Source organism: Chelonia mydas, chromosome 10 (assembly GCF_015237465.2).
Source record: "Chelonia mydas isolate rCheMyd1 chromosome 10, rCheMyd1.pri.v2, whole genome shotgun sequence".
Taxonomy (NCBI): domain Eukaryota; kingdom Metazoa; phylum Chordata; order Testudines; family Cheloniidae; genus Chelonia; species Chelonia mydas.
This window is the reverse complement of record NC_051250.2, coordinates 434,071-450,874: the sequence shown is the minus strand read 5'-3', so window position 1 is coordinate 450,874 and position 16,804 is coordinate 434,071. Positions and strand designations below refer to the sequence as shown.

Sequence of the window (16,804 nt, the reverse complement as noted above, 5' to 3'; positions counted from 1 at the left end):
CAGGGGTGAGGGCCCCTATTACAGGCTATAATAGCTAGACACTTGATTTTTGCCTCTGTGCGCCCTATTGTAGTATTTTTTTTACCCCTAGGTATTAGTCCTGGAGGCTTGAGAGGAAGCATAGATTTAGCATAGCTCTGAGTAATTGTGCATTGCACAATTCCACTATCTCTTACTATAATTCACATTCAGAAGATGACAGGTTTCAGAGTAGCAGCCGTGTTAGTCTGTATTCGCAAAAAGAAAAGGAGGACTTGTGGCACCTTAGAGACTAACCAATTTATTTGAGCATAAGCATGTAGCTGTAGCTCACGAAAGCTTATGCTCAAATAAATTGGTTAGTCTCTAAGGTGCCACAAGTACACCTATTCAGAAGATGATTCCATTTCTTGATGGCACATTATTGCCCTCTGCTGGAAGAGCCCCATTGTCATAGATTTAAAGTGCATAAAAGACCATTAAGATTACACAGGCTCTTGTTAAAAAATATTGTTTGTGTTCTATCTAATCTATCATCTTGGTATCTAAATGTTTGTCATCTACCACTGGTACACACTGAAAAAAATAGGGTGGAATTAATCTTTTAAGAGAGAATTCATTCACTCATTAAGGTCTGGGATATACAGTTCTAAAATATCCATATACTAGTATGGAAATAAAAGGCAATATTTTTGTCTTACCCTCCATCAGCTAATACATTATTTGTTCCAGGGAAAGATATTCTTTAATAAGAACAACCTAGGTTTGTAGGACATGAATAGTCCCAACACTGCAAAGAAGTAAGATGCCCTTTTTTGCAAGCATTAATAGAAATATTATACTTCTCATCAGAGGGTTGGACAAATTTAAGCACCAGTTAATGCTCAGGACTCTGGTGTTTGGACCGTAGCAATAGGTTTTGAATGCTGCATTGATTATCCTGATGGAATCTCTCTGTGAACATGACCGGAGAGAGTGAAAAGGGGAAAGGCATGCCTGGGAAATGTTTGTTTTAATCCTGCCTAGTTTGCTTTACAAGTGCAAAAACAGTCTCTCTCAGGTTATTGTTAACCATAAATTCATAGGTTATTTACAGGGCTGCTGTCTTTGTGAACTGGGTTGACACATCTTTTGCTGATTATAATATTGTCAGGACAGGAATTGGCTTCCTTTTTTAATTCTCATGTAGATCACTTCATCTCCTTTTTTATTCTGTGAAGGTGACTTGCGGGGCGCAAGCCTGATATTTAAAGAAAACAAATCTAGAAGAGCAGCTGAGAGACCATTTTATTAATATGGTTTTCAAAATGTTTTTGCCGGTGGGTTCTTTTGAAGAGATGCGTGTGTTTGGGGGGGAGGCTATTTTCAGCATATTTATACACTTCTTTCATATTCTAGTTATTGGATGTGTCTACCATTGGTATCCTGACTATTTTAATAATTCAATTGTTATGACTTATATTATCATGAATTACAGTATATTAAAATCATTGCAATCACCTACAAGCTGTCTTCACTAATGTCCCAGTTTAAAGACATTGTCTCACTGTAGCTTTCTGGATGAAACTGTCAGCAATCTTATTTACATCTAGGTTCCCCGGTACTATTTTGCCGCACATAAAGGACAGCTACATTATTCAGTTGCATTTGTCCCATCGATGACTAGAGATAATTTTTAAGTCTTTTGAAGCAGGAGAATGAGCATTCCACAGTTCAGAATGATACAGGCACAGTGAGAAGAAGTCTTATGAATTTGCAGTACTCTGGAAACATAGTGCTTCCAGAGTACCGCAAATGACTCCAAGATATTTTTCTTGATGGGTAACAGCTAATTTAGGCACCATCATTGTGTATGTATTGTTGAGATTATATTTTTCCATGTGCATAGGGTGACCAGACAGCAAATTTGAAAAAGTGGGACAAGGGGTGGGGGGTAATAGGAGCCTATATAAGAAAAAGACCCCAAAATCAGGACTGTCCCCATAAACTCGGGACATCTGGTCACCCTACATGTGCACTACTTTGCATTTAACATACAATTTCATCTGCCATTTTGTTGCAAGTCACCCAGTTTTGTGAGATCCCTTTGTAACTCTTTGCAGTCTGTTTTGGACTTAATCTTGAATAATTTGTATCATTTTGTAATTTTGTATCATCTGCAATCTTTGCCACCTCACTGTTTACCCCTTTTTGCAGGTCATTTATGAATATGTTGAACAGCACCAATCCAAGACCAGTACAAGCCCCTCGGGGGACACCTCTATTTACTTCTCTCCATTCTGAAAATGGACCATTTATTCCTACTCTTTGTTTCCTATCTTTTAATTGGAGTGCCTCAGACTGCTTTCAGGATCATCTAAGGATCCTTAATTTAATTTAATGACAAGACTTTTATCTTAATCACCCTCCCTCTGTTTATAAACAAACTCCCTGTCTCAAGGGCAGAAGTTGTTAGCAGCACAGAACTTATCACATTCCACACTAAAGCTCTGACTTCTGGGTGCTGAGCACCCACTATTTTTTTTCTGTGGATATTTGAGCCCCGGAGCACCCATGGAGTTGGCGCCTATGCTTCCGAAGGAAATCAAATTTCAGAACTACTAACTATGGTATCAGGTTTCAGAGTGGTAGACGTGTTAGTCTGTATCAGCAAAAACAACGAGGAGTCCTTGTGGTACCTTAGAGACTAACAAATTTATTTGGGCATAAGCTTTCGTGGGCTAAAACCCACTTCATCAGATGCATGGAGTGCAAAATACAGTAGGAAGATATATATAACAGTACATGAAAAGATGGGAGTTGCCTTACCAAGGTGGGGGGTCAGTTCTAATGAGACAATTCAATTAAAGTGGGCTATTATCAACAGGACGTTAGAGCTCAGATAAATGTGTTAGTCTCTAAGGTGCCACAAGTACTCCTCGTTGTTTTAACTATGGCATGTAACCTATTGATTGAATCAGCGTCTGCAACAGATGACTGGAGGATAGCTAAAAACGGCTGCAAAGATCATCCTGCTGATTACTAGTGGTAAGTCTAACTTCAGTACCAGGCAAATAGGTTGAAATTAGAGTAAGGAAGAGAATTGCCAGACACACAGATGAAGTAGATATGTTGGCGAAGAGTCAACAAGGCTTTTGTAAAGGGAAATCATGCCTCGCCAACCTATTAGAATTCTTTGAAGGGGCTCAACATGCATGTGGACAAGGGTGATCCAGTGCATATAGTGTATGTGGACTCTTAGAAAGCTTTTGACAAGGACCTTCACCAAAGGCTCTTAAGCAAAGTCGGTAGTCATGGTATAAGAGGTAAGGTCCTCTCATGGATCAGTAACTGATGAAAACATAGGAAACAAAGGGAAGGATTAAATGATAAATTTTCATGTTGGAAAGAGATAAATAGCAGTGTCCCCCAAGTATCTGTACTGGAACCAGGGCTGTTCAACATATTCATAAGTGATCTGGAAAAAGGGGTAAAACAGTGAAGTGGAAAAGATTGCAGACAATACAAAATCACTCAAGACAGTTAAGTCCAAAGCTTGCTGCGAAGCATTACAAAGGGATCTCACAAAACTGGGTGGCCGGGCAACAAAATGGCAGATGAAATTCAATGTTGATAAATGCAGAGTAATGCACATTGGAAAACATAACTATACATACAAAATTATGGGGTCTAAATTAGTGTAGCAAGATCTTGGAGTTGCGGATCGTTTTCTGAAAACATCTGCTCAATGTGCAGCGGCAGTCAAAAAAGCTAACAGAATGTTAGGAACCATTAGGAAAGGGACAGAGGAGACACAAAATATCGTGACACTATATAAATCCATGGTACACCCCCACCTACAATACTGCATGCAATTCTGGTTGCCCCATCTCCAAAAAGTTGTATTAGAATTAGAAAAGATTCAGAAGAGAACAACAAAAATTAGTAGGGGGTATGGAACAGATTCCATATGAGGAGAGATGAGAAAGACTCAGACTGCTCAGTTTAGAAAAAAGATGAGTAAAGGGGGATATGGTAGAGGTCTATAAAATCATGAATGATGTGGCGAAAACGAATAGGGAAGTGCTATTTACTCCTTCCTATAACACAAAAACTATGCCACACTCAATTAAATTAATAGACAGCAGGTATAAAATCAACATGAGGAAATCTTCACACAATGCAGTCAGCCTGCGGAACTTTTTTCCAGGGGATGTTGTGAAGGCCAAAAGTATAAAAAAGATTAAAAAAAACAATTAGATAAGTTCATGGAGGCTAGGTCCATCGAAGGTTATTGGCCAAGATGGTCAAGCATGTGCCCCATGCTCTGGGCGACCCTAAACCTCTGACTGCCAGAAACTGGGACTGGATGACAGGGGGTAGATCATTTGAAAATTGCCGTTTTGTTCATTCCGTGTGACGCATCTGGCTTTGATCACTGTTGGAAGACCACACACTGGTGTCGACGGACCATTGATCTGACTCAGCACGGCCATTCTTAGGATCTTAAATCCCAGTCTGTCTCACTTTAAGGATATGGAAAGAAATAGGTAGAGCCCTGCACAGATACAAAATTTATATCTGCGGATATGAAGTAGAAATCCATGGAGCTGCAGGTCTCTACCGGGAACCGCAGTGGTGAAAGCAGCAGTTTGTCAGGCCACCACTCCCAGGAGCCAGCGCCCCACGTGGCCAGCTTCTCTGGCGTTGCTGTGCCACTCCCAGCTCCGCCCACTGGGGTGGGCACCAGGCTCCCCGGCAGCTGTCCCTGGTTGTGCTAATGCATGTAAGAGCTTCCATGCTCCCAAACAGGAAATGCAGGTGGCTGCATGGAAGAGACTCCTTGCTGTGAGCTCCTGTGAACAGCAGCCCAACATGCTGCTACTTTCGCCGGTGCAGTGCCTGGTGGAACCCTGCAGCTCCTTGGATATCAGCTTTATATCCACGGATATAACTTTTGTATCTGTGCAGGGCTCTAGAAATAGGGGTGGGTGAGGGCAGAATTTGGTGGTTTCATTATTAGCGATGTTATCAGGCTGATTTACAAATCTCAGATTATAACAAATTTATCTGAGTATAAGCTTTCGTGATCTACAGCTCACTTCATCGGATGCATTCAGTGGAAAATACAGTGGGGAGATTTATATCCATAGAGAACATGAAACAATGGGTGTTACCATACACACTGTAACGAGAGTGATCATTTAAGGTGAGCTATTACCAGCAGGAGAGCGGAGGGGGGGAGGGAGAAGAAAAGCTTTTGTAGTGAAAATCAAGGTGGGCCATTTCCAGCAGTTGACAAGAACGTCTGAGGAACGGTGGGGGTGGGGGGGGGGGGAGAGAATAAACATGGGGAAATAGTTTTACTTTGTGTAATGACCCATCCACTCCCAGTCTCTATTCAAGCTTAAGTTAATTGTATCCAGTTTGCAAATTAATTCCAATTCAGCAGTCTCTCGTTGGAGTCTGGTTTTGAAGTTTTTTTGTTGAAGAATTGCCACTTTTAGGTCTGTAATCGAGTGACCAGAGAGATTGAAGTGTTCTCCCACTGGTTTTTGAATGTTATAATTCTTGACGTCTGATTTGTGTCCATTTATTCTTTTACATAGAGACTGTCCAGTTTGACCAATGTACATGGCAGAGGGGCATTGCTGGCACATGATGGCATCTATCACATTGGTAGATGTGCAGGTGAATGAGCCTCTGATAGTTTGGCTGATGTGATTAGGCCCTATGATGATGTCCCCTGAATAGATATGTGGACACAGTTGGCAACGGGCTTTGATGCAAGGATAGGTTCCTGGGTTAGTGGTTCTGTTGTGTGGTTGCTGGTGAGTATTTGCTTCAGGTTGGGGGGCTGTCTGTAAGCAAAGACTGGCCTGTCTCCCAAGATCTGTGAGAGTGATGGGTCATCCTTCAGGATAGGTTGTAGATCCTTGATGATGCGTTGGAGAGGTTTTAGTTGGGGGCTGAAGGTGATGGCTAGTGGCGTTCTGTTATTTTCTTTGTTGGGCCTGTCCTGTAGTAGGTAACTTCTTGTGAAATAGTTATGGGTAAGGCCACTATGGATCTCTCTACACCAACATTCCACACAGAGATGGACTACAAGCTGTCAGGAACAGTATCCCCGCTAATGTCACAGCAAACCTGGTGGCTGAACTTTGACTTTGTCCTCACCCATAACTATTTCACATTTGGGGACAATGTATACCTTCAAATCAGCGGTACTGCTATGGGTACCCACATGGCCCCACAGCATGCCAACATTTTTATGGCTGACTTAGAACAACGCTTCCTTAGCTCTCATCCCCTAATGCCCCTGAATGCATCCGATGAAGTGAGCTGTAGCTCACGAAAGCTTATGCTCAAATAAATTTGTTAGTCTCTAAGGTGCCACAAGTCCTCCTGTTCTTTTTGCGAATACAAGCTAACTGGGCTGCTACTCTGAAATTTGTAAAATACTCTCAATCTCTTCAGTCTCTCTTCATAGGAAAGATTTTTCCAGGCATTTGATCATTCTCATGGCCCTGCTCTGAATCCCCTCTAATTCTGCATTATGAATATTTAAGTGGTCATTGAATATGACAGCGCTCAGTAACGGACCGAAGGAGAGGGGCCGGGTAAAGATAGCTTTATTCCATCTTTGCAGCTGATCGTGGAGCTGGCTGGAGGCTTGCTTGGCAGCTCTTGTCATGGACTGCTCCAATTTATTCTGGGTATCCATGGTTCCCAGAAGCAGCTGGAAATCACAAGTGTGTACAGCTGTTTAAGCAATGCCATCGTCCCCCGGCCATGGCAGGGGCTGCCAGCATGGTCGTGAAGAGACCGTGCACCAGGCCTGGACCGGGCGATTCCCCAGCCCTGGGGGAGTTACGAAGCAGCCCTGCCAGTTGCCTTTGTGGGCCGCCTCCTCACTCGAGACGCGTAGAGCCCGTAAGCCGCCAGAGGCAAGGCCCAGCGCGCCGTGGGCCGCCCGGGGCGCGCGAGGGGCGGCCCGGCCCCGGGGCATGCTGGGCCCCGCCGGCGCAGCCCCGGTGCCTGCTGGGCCCGGCCGCGGGGACAAGGGTGGCACTGCCCCAGTGCATGCTGGGCAGCCAGGCTGGGCGTGGGGGAAGGTGGGCTGGGGGGGACGTTGTACGTGGAGACCAGGTGCATTGTGGGTGGAGCTGGCCACTGCGGGACAGGTGAACGGCGGGTGGCGGTCCGCAGGCGGGGCTGAGGAAATCGGACAGGTGCATCATGGGTATCCGCGCGGGGGAGTCTGGGCTGAGAAGCTAATAGGTGTGCGATTACGCCAAGCTGCTTCCCATGATCCTCTACTGGCTCGGAGCCAACCCGGAAGTGGGTGTGACAGGAGGCTGGAGCCCAGCGCTGCTCAGGGCAGGGTCGGAGCGGCTCCCGAGGACAGACGAGGGCAGTGGCGTCGCCGTGTTAATTGAGCATGCGCAGAGCGCGCGCTCCCGTTTATGCGCTGCACGGAGCGGAATCGGCAAGAAGTAGAGTCTGACACTACACCTGGGCCTGCCAGTGAGTAGCAGGCGGCTGAGCCAATGGGAGCGTGGAAGCGCGGAAGTCCCGCCCTTGCCAGAGGTGGGGGCATTGTTGTGGGTGACGTCACGGGCGGAGGATGCGGGTGCCCCATTGGCTCGGGTTCCTCCGCCGTGAGCTGGGCTCTTAAAGGGCGACTCGAGGGGAGGCCGGGCCGGCCGGGCGGGCCCATGGCCAGCACCAGCAGCCACCTCGTGAGTACGCGGCGTGCCGGGCCCCTGCGCAGGGGCTGCGCCGGGCCCGGCCGCTCGAGTGGCCCGCGGGTGCCCTCTGGGAGGAGGGGCTAGGCCGCAGCGCCAGGGCCGGCGGGGCCGGCTGGCCCCAGGCCGCGAGGTGCGGGCGCCCCAGCAAGGCGCTCGAGGTTCTTCCGCGGACTCGGTGCGGTTCGCCCCTCACAGCAGCCCCCACGCGGACGGCGCGAGCGGCTCTGAGGGGGCGCGAGGGCTCTGGGTGCGATGGGGCTGTGCGGGGCCCTCCCTCAACTTCCGGGCGGGGCGGGGGTCTCGGCGCGGTGGGGCGGGGCGGGGCCCCCTGTCAGGCCTCGCTGGGTGGGGAGCTCTGGGTGCGATGGGCTCTGCGTGAACCCCAGGACAGGGGTGGGGGGGTCTGGGCACGATGGGCTCCGCAGGAACTCTCCCGAGCGGGACCAGAGAGGAATTGAGTGCATTGGGCTCTGTGTGCGCGTGGGGGGTGCCTGGGTGCGATGGGGTCTGCGGGAATGCTGTGAAACAGTGGCTCTGAACCTTTCCAGGCTACTAGACCCCTTTCAGGAGTCCGATTTGCCTGGTGTACCCCCAGGTTTCACTTCACTAAAAAACTACTTGCTTACAAAATCAGACATAAAAATACAAAAGTGTCACAAAACACTGTTATTGAAAAATGCTTGCTTACTTATTTTTACCATATAATTAGAAAATCAGTCAATTGGAATATAAATATTGTACTTGTATTTCAGCATATAGTATAGAGAGCAATATAAGTAGTCCACTGTCTGTATGAAATTTTATTTTGTAGTGACTTTGCTAGTGCATTTTATGTACTCTGTTGTAAAGCTAGGCAAATAAGTAGACGAGTTGATGTACTCCCTAGAAGACCGCTGCCTACCCCTGGTTGATAACTACTGGTATAAAATACTTGTAATTGCCTTCAACTACTGCACAGTTTTTGTACACGAAAGAGGTTTTTTGTCTTTCTTTGTACAGAGTGAACCTGATTAAGATGGTCATTAGGTTAGGAAACTAAAATTTCCACTTTTCATCCAGAGAAGATGAAAAGCCCGTCTTCTATGAATCATCTGGCTCCTCTCGAGTGTACAACATGTGCCCCCAAACTGAGCTTGTCTCCATAATTTTAATTCTGACACTGAAAGGAAAACAGCTGCTTCTTTGGGCTTGTGTTTTGGAGGAGCAAAGATTGAACCATGCTGTTGAAAGTAGACTTCTAGTTTCATTATGCTTGGGTGTTAAGGTTGCTTTTAATGGAAACTTCCACTGAAAGGATATTAGAACTTTCTTGTTCTGGAAGGGACCACCTGTTACTCTGTAACCTGCTTTTTTTTCATTAGCACCAATTGTCTGAACTCAAATCATAGGCAGTGGTAGTGAGGGAGATAGTCGTCGCAGGTGATTGAACTAAAATAAGCCTTTCAGGTATAGCTGCTGACTTACATTCTGATCGTGAACGCTGATTGATAGAAGGGAAGTAGCTGACTGAAGTGGTTCTTATAGTTTGCATTTATGGGATATGTAGCAAAATTTATTATAGTGCAGTTTTTAAGATTTAATAACGATCAACTTTTATTGCTCAGGGATGTGGAAAAACACCCTGGGAACCCTCAAGCTAGGGGTGATGGCCCAGCCCCATTCCACAACATATCCTCTGCTCCTGTCTCCCTGCTTCTGTGTGCTACATTCAGCTTTTAGATTTTATACATAGTGACTTTTTTATAAACTTAATCAGCCCAGTGGGAGGTGATGGGGGGTGAGAGAGGAAGTGGGGATTCAGCCAGGAAGGGTTTTGGGGGAAGCGTGAAGTGGAAGGGAGAGGAACTCAAGCTTTACTTTTCCCCATGCTGTCCCTGCATGGTGTATCTTCACCTCCACGTTTCCCTTCCACTCCAAAGTGGTCCCTCAGCACAACTTCTCTCTGGAACACAGATAGTTTGTCAGTGTAGCTCCTCCTTGGGCCCCTCTCAGTTGAAGTCCACTTTCACTTACATCCCTGTTCCCAACCCATGCTAATTCTCCCGTCTTCCCAGGACCCCCTTCACAGCACCCTCCTCCTGTGTTTCATCTGTCCCCCAAAGCCCACTCCAGCAGCCATGCTGACCATTCTCACTGAGGAATACGTGCAGAGCAAGGCTGATGCCAGTCAGTGCTCATTTTCACTGAAAATGACGTTTCTACCTCCCCCAAAGATGTCTGTCTGTTTTTGTTTATTTATTTAGTAATTGTTAGGGAATCAGATTGACAGTAAGAGAAGACTGATGTCATGAATGAATCTGTGAATTTCTGTAGGCTAACCTTAATGTAACTTTCAGGTTATGCCAAATAAGGAAAAATAACGGTTTAATTTTTAAGTTCTTTTGAACTTAAATTTGATAGCACGTGAGATGTTATCAAAGTTTGTGTGAGAGAAATGTGGCATTTGTGGAAAGGGTGGCTGTTTAGCTATAGGAACCTAAAGAAATGTGAGGAAAACTGGATAATTTTTTAGAGGTCTATTTTAAAGCATTTCCCCTACAATTAGAGATAATATGTTTGGGAAACAACCCCTTCCCCACCTCCAAAAAAATAAAAAAAATTGTCCTGTGAAGAGTTATAGTGCTGATGTTGGAGAATGAATTCAGTTATTAAAATGTGAAAGCTATTTTAGTCCTGCTTTAAATACCAATCTCAATACAACCTTAACTACAGTTACTGATAAATAAATGGGATCTCTGTTAATAATAATTAATTAGTAGCTGAAGGTCTGTTCTGTTGCACAAGTGTGATTTTGTAAAATCATGTTTATTAAAAAAAAAAAAGAAAAAAGAGAAAATATGGGACAGTAACAGTCTGCAAAACCCAATTGATAACTGACCTTGGTAATATTCAGATCAAACAGCTCTCAACCATGCTTGTAGCTGTTTCTATTGCTTTGCACTGACTCAGACATTCTAGGGTTCAGGGTAGTGCTTCAGTTGTGTGTGTGGTTGTGTTGATTTGTGTCTGACAAGGTTATGCTGGGAGATTTGTGTAGATGGTGGGTGTCGCCTTTAGGCCAAGTAACCCACCATCTGTGCAGTATCCCTCAAACAACCCATGAAATTGGTCCATGCAGATTAGCTGTAGAGTAAGGGTGGTGATCAGTGGTCTAGTACTGGTGACATGGGATACGTGCATGGCTATACGCCACACAGGTATAATTAGTAAAGTCAGAATGTCTGAGAACTTAAAAATTGGATATCAGACCATCAGTCCCATTGATGATTCAGCGTGGTGATATTCCGAACAGTGAGCCCTGAGCCATGCATATGGCTGTTTCTATCGCTTCACATCGACTCTACAGATGTAACTGGCTTCTGAGTGACACACACAATGATAATCCTGGAATTTTATTATATATGTAAACTGGGAAAAAAATGACTTATGTTAACACAAAATTAACTGAAAAGTGCTTTTGCTGCATAGTTTATTTGGGTATAAGCTATACCAGCAAAAGCACTTTTATATAACTGGAGTGGCTAAACAGCTGCACGTGGCTCGTGAGCTGCACTTTTACAGTTAAAATGCGGCTCACAGAGCACACCCCCTCCCCCCCACTAGTTTCCTCCTACCAGATGGGGAGAGGGGATGGCGGCTAGGGCCTTCTACCCTAAGGAAGGCTGGTGGGGCTAGCAGCTTCAGCCCTGCAGGAGGCACCTGCCAGGGTTTGGGACTTCAGCCCCGCTCTTGCTGAAGCTGCAAGCACCTCCCACGAGGCTAAAGTCCCATCACCCAGCCGCAAGGAGAAGCTCTGAGCTCTGGAAGGTGTGCCCGGCTCTCAACTTCTGAAGAGTATCATATGTGGCTCAGAGGATCTGTAAGTTTGGCCGCCCCTGCTATAAAATCTGCATCTACATTAGAAGTGTTTACTAGTATAGCTATCCTGGCAATTTGTTTCTAGTGTAGACTAAGCTCTTGTAATCTTAAATACTTGTAACTGTTTTACATATAAAACTTTTCAGAAAAATGTGAGATTTTTTTGTTTTTGAGTTCATAGTGTCTGTTTAAAATCCCTCACACTTCATTTATCCGTAGACAGCTTTGTCTGTATCACTGACACATAGGCTGTCAACTTCTTGATTGGTAAAAGATTTAGAGAAAACTGATCCCAAACCAGGCTAGGGTTGAAAGATGGAGTAAACTCATGAACACTGTTTTCAACATTGTAGGTTTACGATGTCAGATAAGTAGTTTAATATGGCTAGGTACATAACCATATGTGTTAGAAATAACTGGTCAGAGAGTAGTGATACAGACAGTTGTGTGTGGTGTAGCTTTCAAACTAAATGTGCATCCACCGCATGGTGGGGTTTTTTTTAAGCAAACCCTATTCTTGAGTGGACATGGAAATTACTTCCCATGTCTTACAAGAAATAACACATTTTCTCAGTTTTTGTAACTGTGACTGGATCACTGGGCTTGTTCCTCCCTCAACTCTATCTGTATAAGAGACATTGATAAAGTATCCAAAGGAAGTAACAAAAACAGAGTCCATAGGTATTAGGGGAGAGATTGCAGGAACTAGATAAAAGAAAAGGAGTACTTGTGGCACCTTAGAGACTAACCAGTTTATTTGAGCATGAGCTTTCGTGAGCTACAGCTCACTTCTATGCATCCGATGAAGTGAGCTGTAGCTCACGAAAGCTCATGCTCAAATAAACTGGTTAGTCTCTAAGGTGCCACAAGTACTCCTTTTCTTTTTACGAATACAGACTAACACGGCTGTTACTCTGAAACCTCTCAGGAACTAGATAGTTATGTACCGCTTGGAAGATGTTAGCTCTGTCTAAATACTTAAAAAAATGTAGCACCCTTTTTATTAAACCCACTTAAAGCAATCAGAGGTTTTAAATTTCTACTTTTTTCACCTTAATAACTCAAAACTTTCTTGGAAGGACTTTCTGAATGACTCTAGAACTCATAGGTTTATGACCTCAAAAAAACCATGCAAGTGAGACCTGATTTAAATGTGTTGTGATTGTGTTAAACAGTCTGTATAGAAAAACAAACACTAAGAACAAAAGCCCTCTGTTAAGGAGCTTATTCACAGGTATCCTCCACAAAGAACTTCCCTGGTTCTACTCTAGTAAAGTTTTGGTATTTCTGATATTTTGAAAGTTTAAAAACAGGAAATGCTTTTTGAGGTGGGAATTTTGTTATTTTATACATAAAAAGCAAAAACAGCACAACCAATTTTGTTTACCTTCACGTTCTCCTCTACATATCTTTTAGGCAAGTAAGCATACTTGAAAAAGCTGAGACCCAATAATTGGGTATGTGCAAAAGAACTGGATAAAACAGCATAATGTAGAGAAATGTTGAAGCTTGTGCTAAAGCCCATTTCAGCCTTACTGACCAATGATTGCTGTAAGCAATAAATGGCTTTGGTGGGGGAAAGACTGAGATTTGCAGCATGGTTAAAAGACTAATACACTTATTTAACAGTATTTTCATATATTCTTTATTGTTAGGCATTGCAAGGATTAACTTGCTTATCACATTCTTTTCCCAAGATTGTATTAAATTTGGTATTACATTATATTCCTGTTTATAATCTTAACAGCAATAGTTTAGATCTGTCACGGTTATTTTGGTTCTTTTCTGGTTTGCGTTGGATTGGATCAGTTTATAAAAGATCCAGATGAACAAGAGTGGAAGAAATGTTAGTGACTTATTTACGTATCTAGATAATTGGGTTAGAGGCTGAATACAGGTGCTTGGAGATTCCTGTGGCTTCCTGCTTCAGATCAGTTTGACGGTTATTAAATAATAAAACAGGCCCTTTAAACATTGGCTCTGGCCCCTGAAGGTTCTGGAAACTGAAGTTCTTTGCTTAGTAATGGAAGAGGTTAGAGGGTAAGTAGTTGGTATACATGTTCCTACAAGTTCCCTCGTTAGCAAAAATCTTTACCTGAACTTGAATGTGAAATCCTAGAAATTAACAGAAAATAGCATACCAAGTATCAGAGAGGTAGCCGTGTTAGTCTGTATCCACAAAAATAACGAGGAGTCTGGTGGCACCTTAAAGACTAACAGATTTATTTGGACATAAGCTTTCGTGGGTAAAAAACCCACTTCTCCATGCATCTGAAGAAGTGGGTTTTTTACCCACCAAAGCTTATGCCCAAATAAATCTGTTAGTCTTTAAGATATTCATCAGACTCCTTGATGGTTTTTTTAGAAAACAGCATAGCTATCTGTAATGTGGTTCAGTTCAGAAATATGCAGTTGTACTATATGGTTTGGGTTTCATGACTTAAATGTTGTTGTACTCTCTTGATAAAGAACTAAGTTAATTTTGGTAGGAACAAAACATCAGTCTTTAAAAATCAGTTTCTTCTAATCTGGCACCACAAGTGCTAATATGCAGTAATCCTAATTTTATGGATATTGCATGACATCACGGAAAGCTTAACTTTAACTCTGAATTTCCTGTTGTTAATGCTTGTTTTTGGAATAATTATTATACTTTGTAATGTGTGTTATCCAATATTACTGATACGTATACTAGTTTTTATCTAGTGTTGGGCATACCATACAAAACATATTCCATGAGCTATATGGATGCAGAAAGGTTTAGAGATAGAAAAACTAAAACAAAATGAAGATCCAGACTTGTAAGTAAAGCAGTGATGTTCACATTTCTGTGATGGTGAATGGATTTCATTTAAGTGCTTTTAATACGGTTGCTTTCCCCCATCTTCCTACAAAGCTCCCAATTAATTTAATAATAGCAGTATCTGTTGGAAGTGTCTGCTTCAGATTTCCTATTTTCATTAATATTTCTAATCTTCAGGGTTAACGTGCAATAGCGTCAGAGCCTAAGAAGAAGTTACTAAGGCAATGTGTACACTGCCACTTATGTTGATATAACTTATGTGACTCGGGGGTGTGAACAAGCCATAAGTTATACCGAGCTAAGTGCTGGTTTGGACAGTGCTGTCGCCACTCATTGGAGGTGGATTAATTAAATTGACAGGAGAACTCTCTCCTGTCATCTTAGAGCGGCTACACTAGAGAGCTTACAGCGGTGCAGCTGCATCAATACAACTGTGCCATCTTAAGCTCTGTAGTAGTGTAGCCATAGCCTTAGTGGAACATGCTCTGGTCACTCTAAGTGATGCCTACTTTATCCCTATATTTTTGATAGGGATTGTGTGGGCTTGTGGCAAAGTGATTTACCACCTGGTGTGCTGCCTTTTAGCTAAGTGCAGCATTGCAGGGTTTTTTCTTTGTAGTCCTATGACCAGGTCCACTGGTGATCCCTGTTGCCTTGTGACTTGGCCCTACAGCTGGGTCATCTTTGGTCTCACCCCTTTCGGAATGAGTCAGGGTTTTCACCCAGTAGTCCCAGGACATCACACAGGCAAACAGCCCTGGTCCAAGGCTAAAGTAGTCCTTGTGGACTCTTGGATCTTCACACTAGTCGTCCTGGTGAGGTTATAGGGGAACCCAGCCCTTCCATCTACCCTCGGTTCCAGCTCAGAGACCCGTGGAAGAAGTTGATAAGGTGTCTCTGGTCAGATCTCTTGCTGCTGCTTCAGGGTTCCTTCCTGTGTTGGCCCATCTTCCCCTCATGGAGCTTGGATGACTGCTTTGTTCCTTTCTGGGAGCTAAAGAGGCCTGTCTGCTTCCTAGCCTGAGCCTTTTGAGCTGAGCTTCTCCCATTTGAAGGCTATTCCTCCAAGATTGGTGTGCCAGGTGCAGCAGGGTGGGACTGCCTGAATCCATAGCTGCTCTTTAACGCATCACAGGGCCCCAACCCAACAAACGCTTCAGTATGTGCTTAACTTTTGGAGCATGTGTGTCGTTTCAGTGAAATCGATGGGCCTGTTCACATGGCTGCATAACCTGCAGTGCTTTGCTGGGCTGGTGCCTGTGAGAATCCATTTTTACCAGTTGCCTATTATGGCATTCTGTACAAATAAAATTTTGAATTTTATTTAATTAAGGTCCTCAGAGGATCTCTAGTTTGTTTAGAGATTGGCTGAAGGATGACCATTCCATTTTATGACCACTTTCGAGGTTTCAAAATTTTGTTTTCCTAATGCATTGGAACAAAACCAAAATCTTTGAGATAGATAGGTTTATGAAGTGGAATTGTGTTGAAACAGCAGTTTTTAGATCAAAAAGCTCAAGTTTTTATTTTCTCTCCCATCAAAAGTGACCACAGAGCCTTGGATTTCAAAAACTTTCCCAATGAAAACAAACTAGACAAGCCATTTACAACACACACTTTGCTTCTCTACAAAAGAAAAAGGACACTAAACTATCTAAACTACTAGAATCATAGAATATCAGGGTTGGAAGGGACCCCAGAAGGTCATCTAGTCCAACCCCCTGCTCAAAGCAGGACCAATTCCCAGTTAAATCATCCCAGCCAGGGCTTTGTCAAGCCTGACCTTAAACACCTCTAAGGAAGGAGATTCTACCACCTCCCTAGGTAACCCATTCCAGCGTTTCACCACCCTCTTAGTGAAAAAGTTTTTCCTAATATCCAATCTAAACCTCCCCCATTGCAACTTGAGACCATTACTCCTCGTTCTGTCATCTGCTACCATTGAGAACAGTCTAGAGCCATCCTCTTTGGAACCCCCTTTCAGGTAAAAAGAAAAGGAGTACTTGTGGCACCTTAGAGACTAACCAGTTTATTTGAGCATGAGCTTTCGTGAGCTACAGCTCACTTCATCGGATGCATAGCATATCATGGAAACTGCAGAAGACATTATATACACACAGAGACCTAACCCTAAGTTTTGTTTCATGGTCTCTGTGTGTATATAAAGTCTTCTGCAGTTTCCACGATATGCTATGCATCCAATGAAGTGAGCTGTACCTCACGAAAGCTCATGCTCAAATAAACTAGTTAGTCTCTAAGGTGCCACAAGTACTCCTTTTCTTTTTACGAATACAGACTAACACGGCTGTTACTCTGAACCCTTTCAGGTAGTTGAAAGCAGCTATCAAATCCCCCCTCATTCTTCTCTTCTGCAGACTAAACAATCCCAGCTCCCTCAGCCTCTCTTCATAAGTCATGTGCTCTAGACCCCTAA

At 43.7% G+C, this 16,804-nt stretch overlaps 1 protein-coding gene across 4 annotated transcripts in view; it reads left to right on the top strand.

Moving 5' to 3' along the window:
• The first annotated feature begins 7,037 nt into the window (after nucleotides 1-7,037).
• Nucleotides 7,038-16,804, top strand: part of PDPK1 (3-phosphoinositide dependent protein kinase 1) — a 156,127-nt gene continuing 146,360 nt past the window's right edge. Inside the window, exon 1 of one of the 4 annotated variants that reach the window (XM_037910729.2) lies at nucleotides 7,038-7,485. In XM_037910729.2, coding sequence (XP_037766657.1) covers nucleotides 7,425-7,485 — 61 coding nt within the window. In that variant the 5' untranslated portion in view covers nucleotides 7,038-7,424. Of the gene's footprint in view, nucleotides 7,486-7,557; nucleotides 7,701-16,804 lie in introns of those variants that run through there. The other 3 variants (XM_043524118.1, XM_037910731.2, XM_037910730.2) reach the window with 3 other exon arrangements.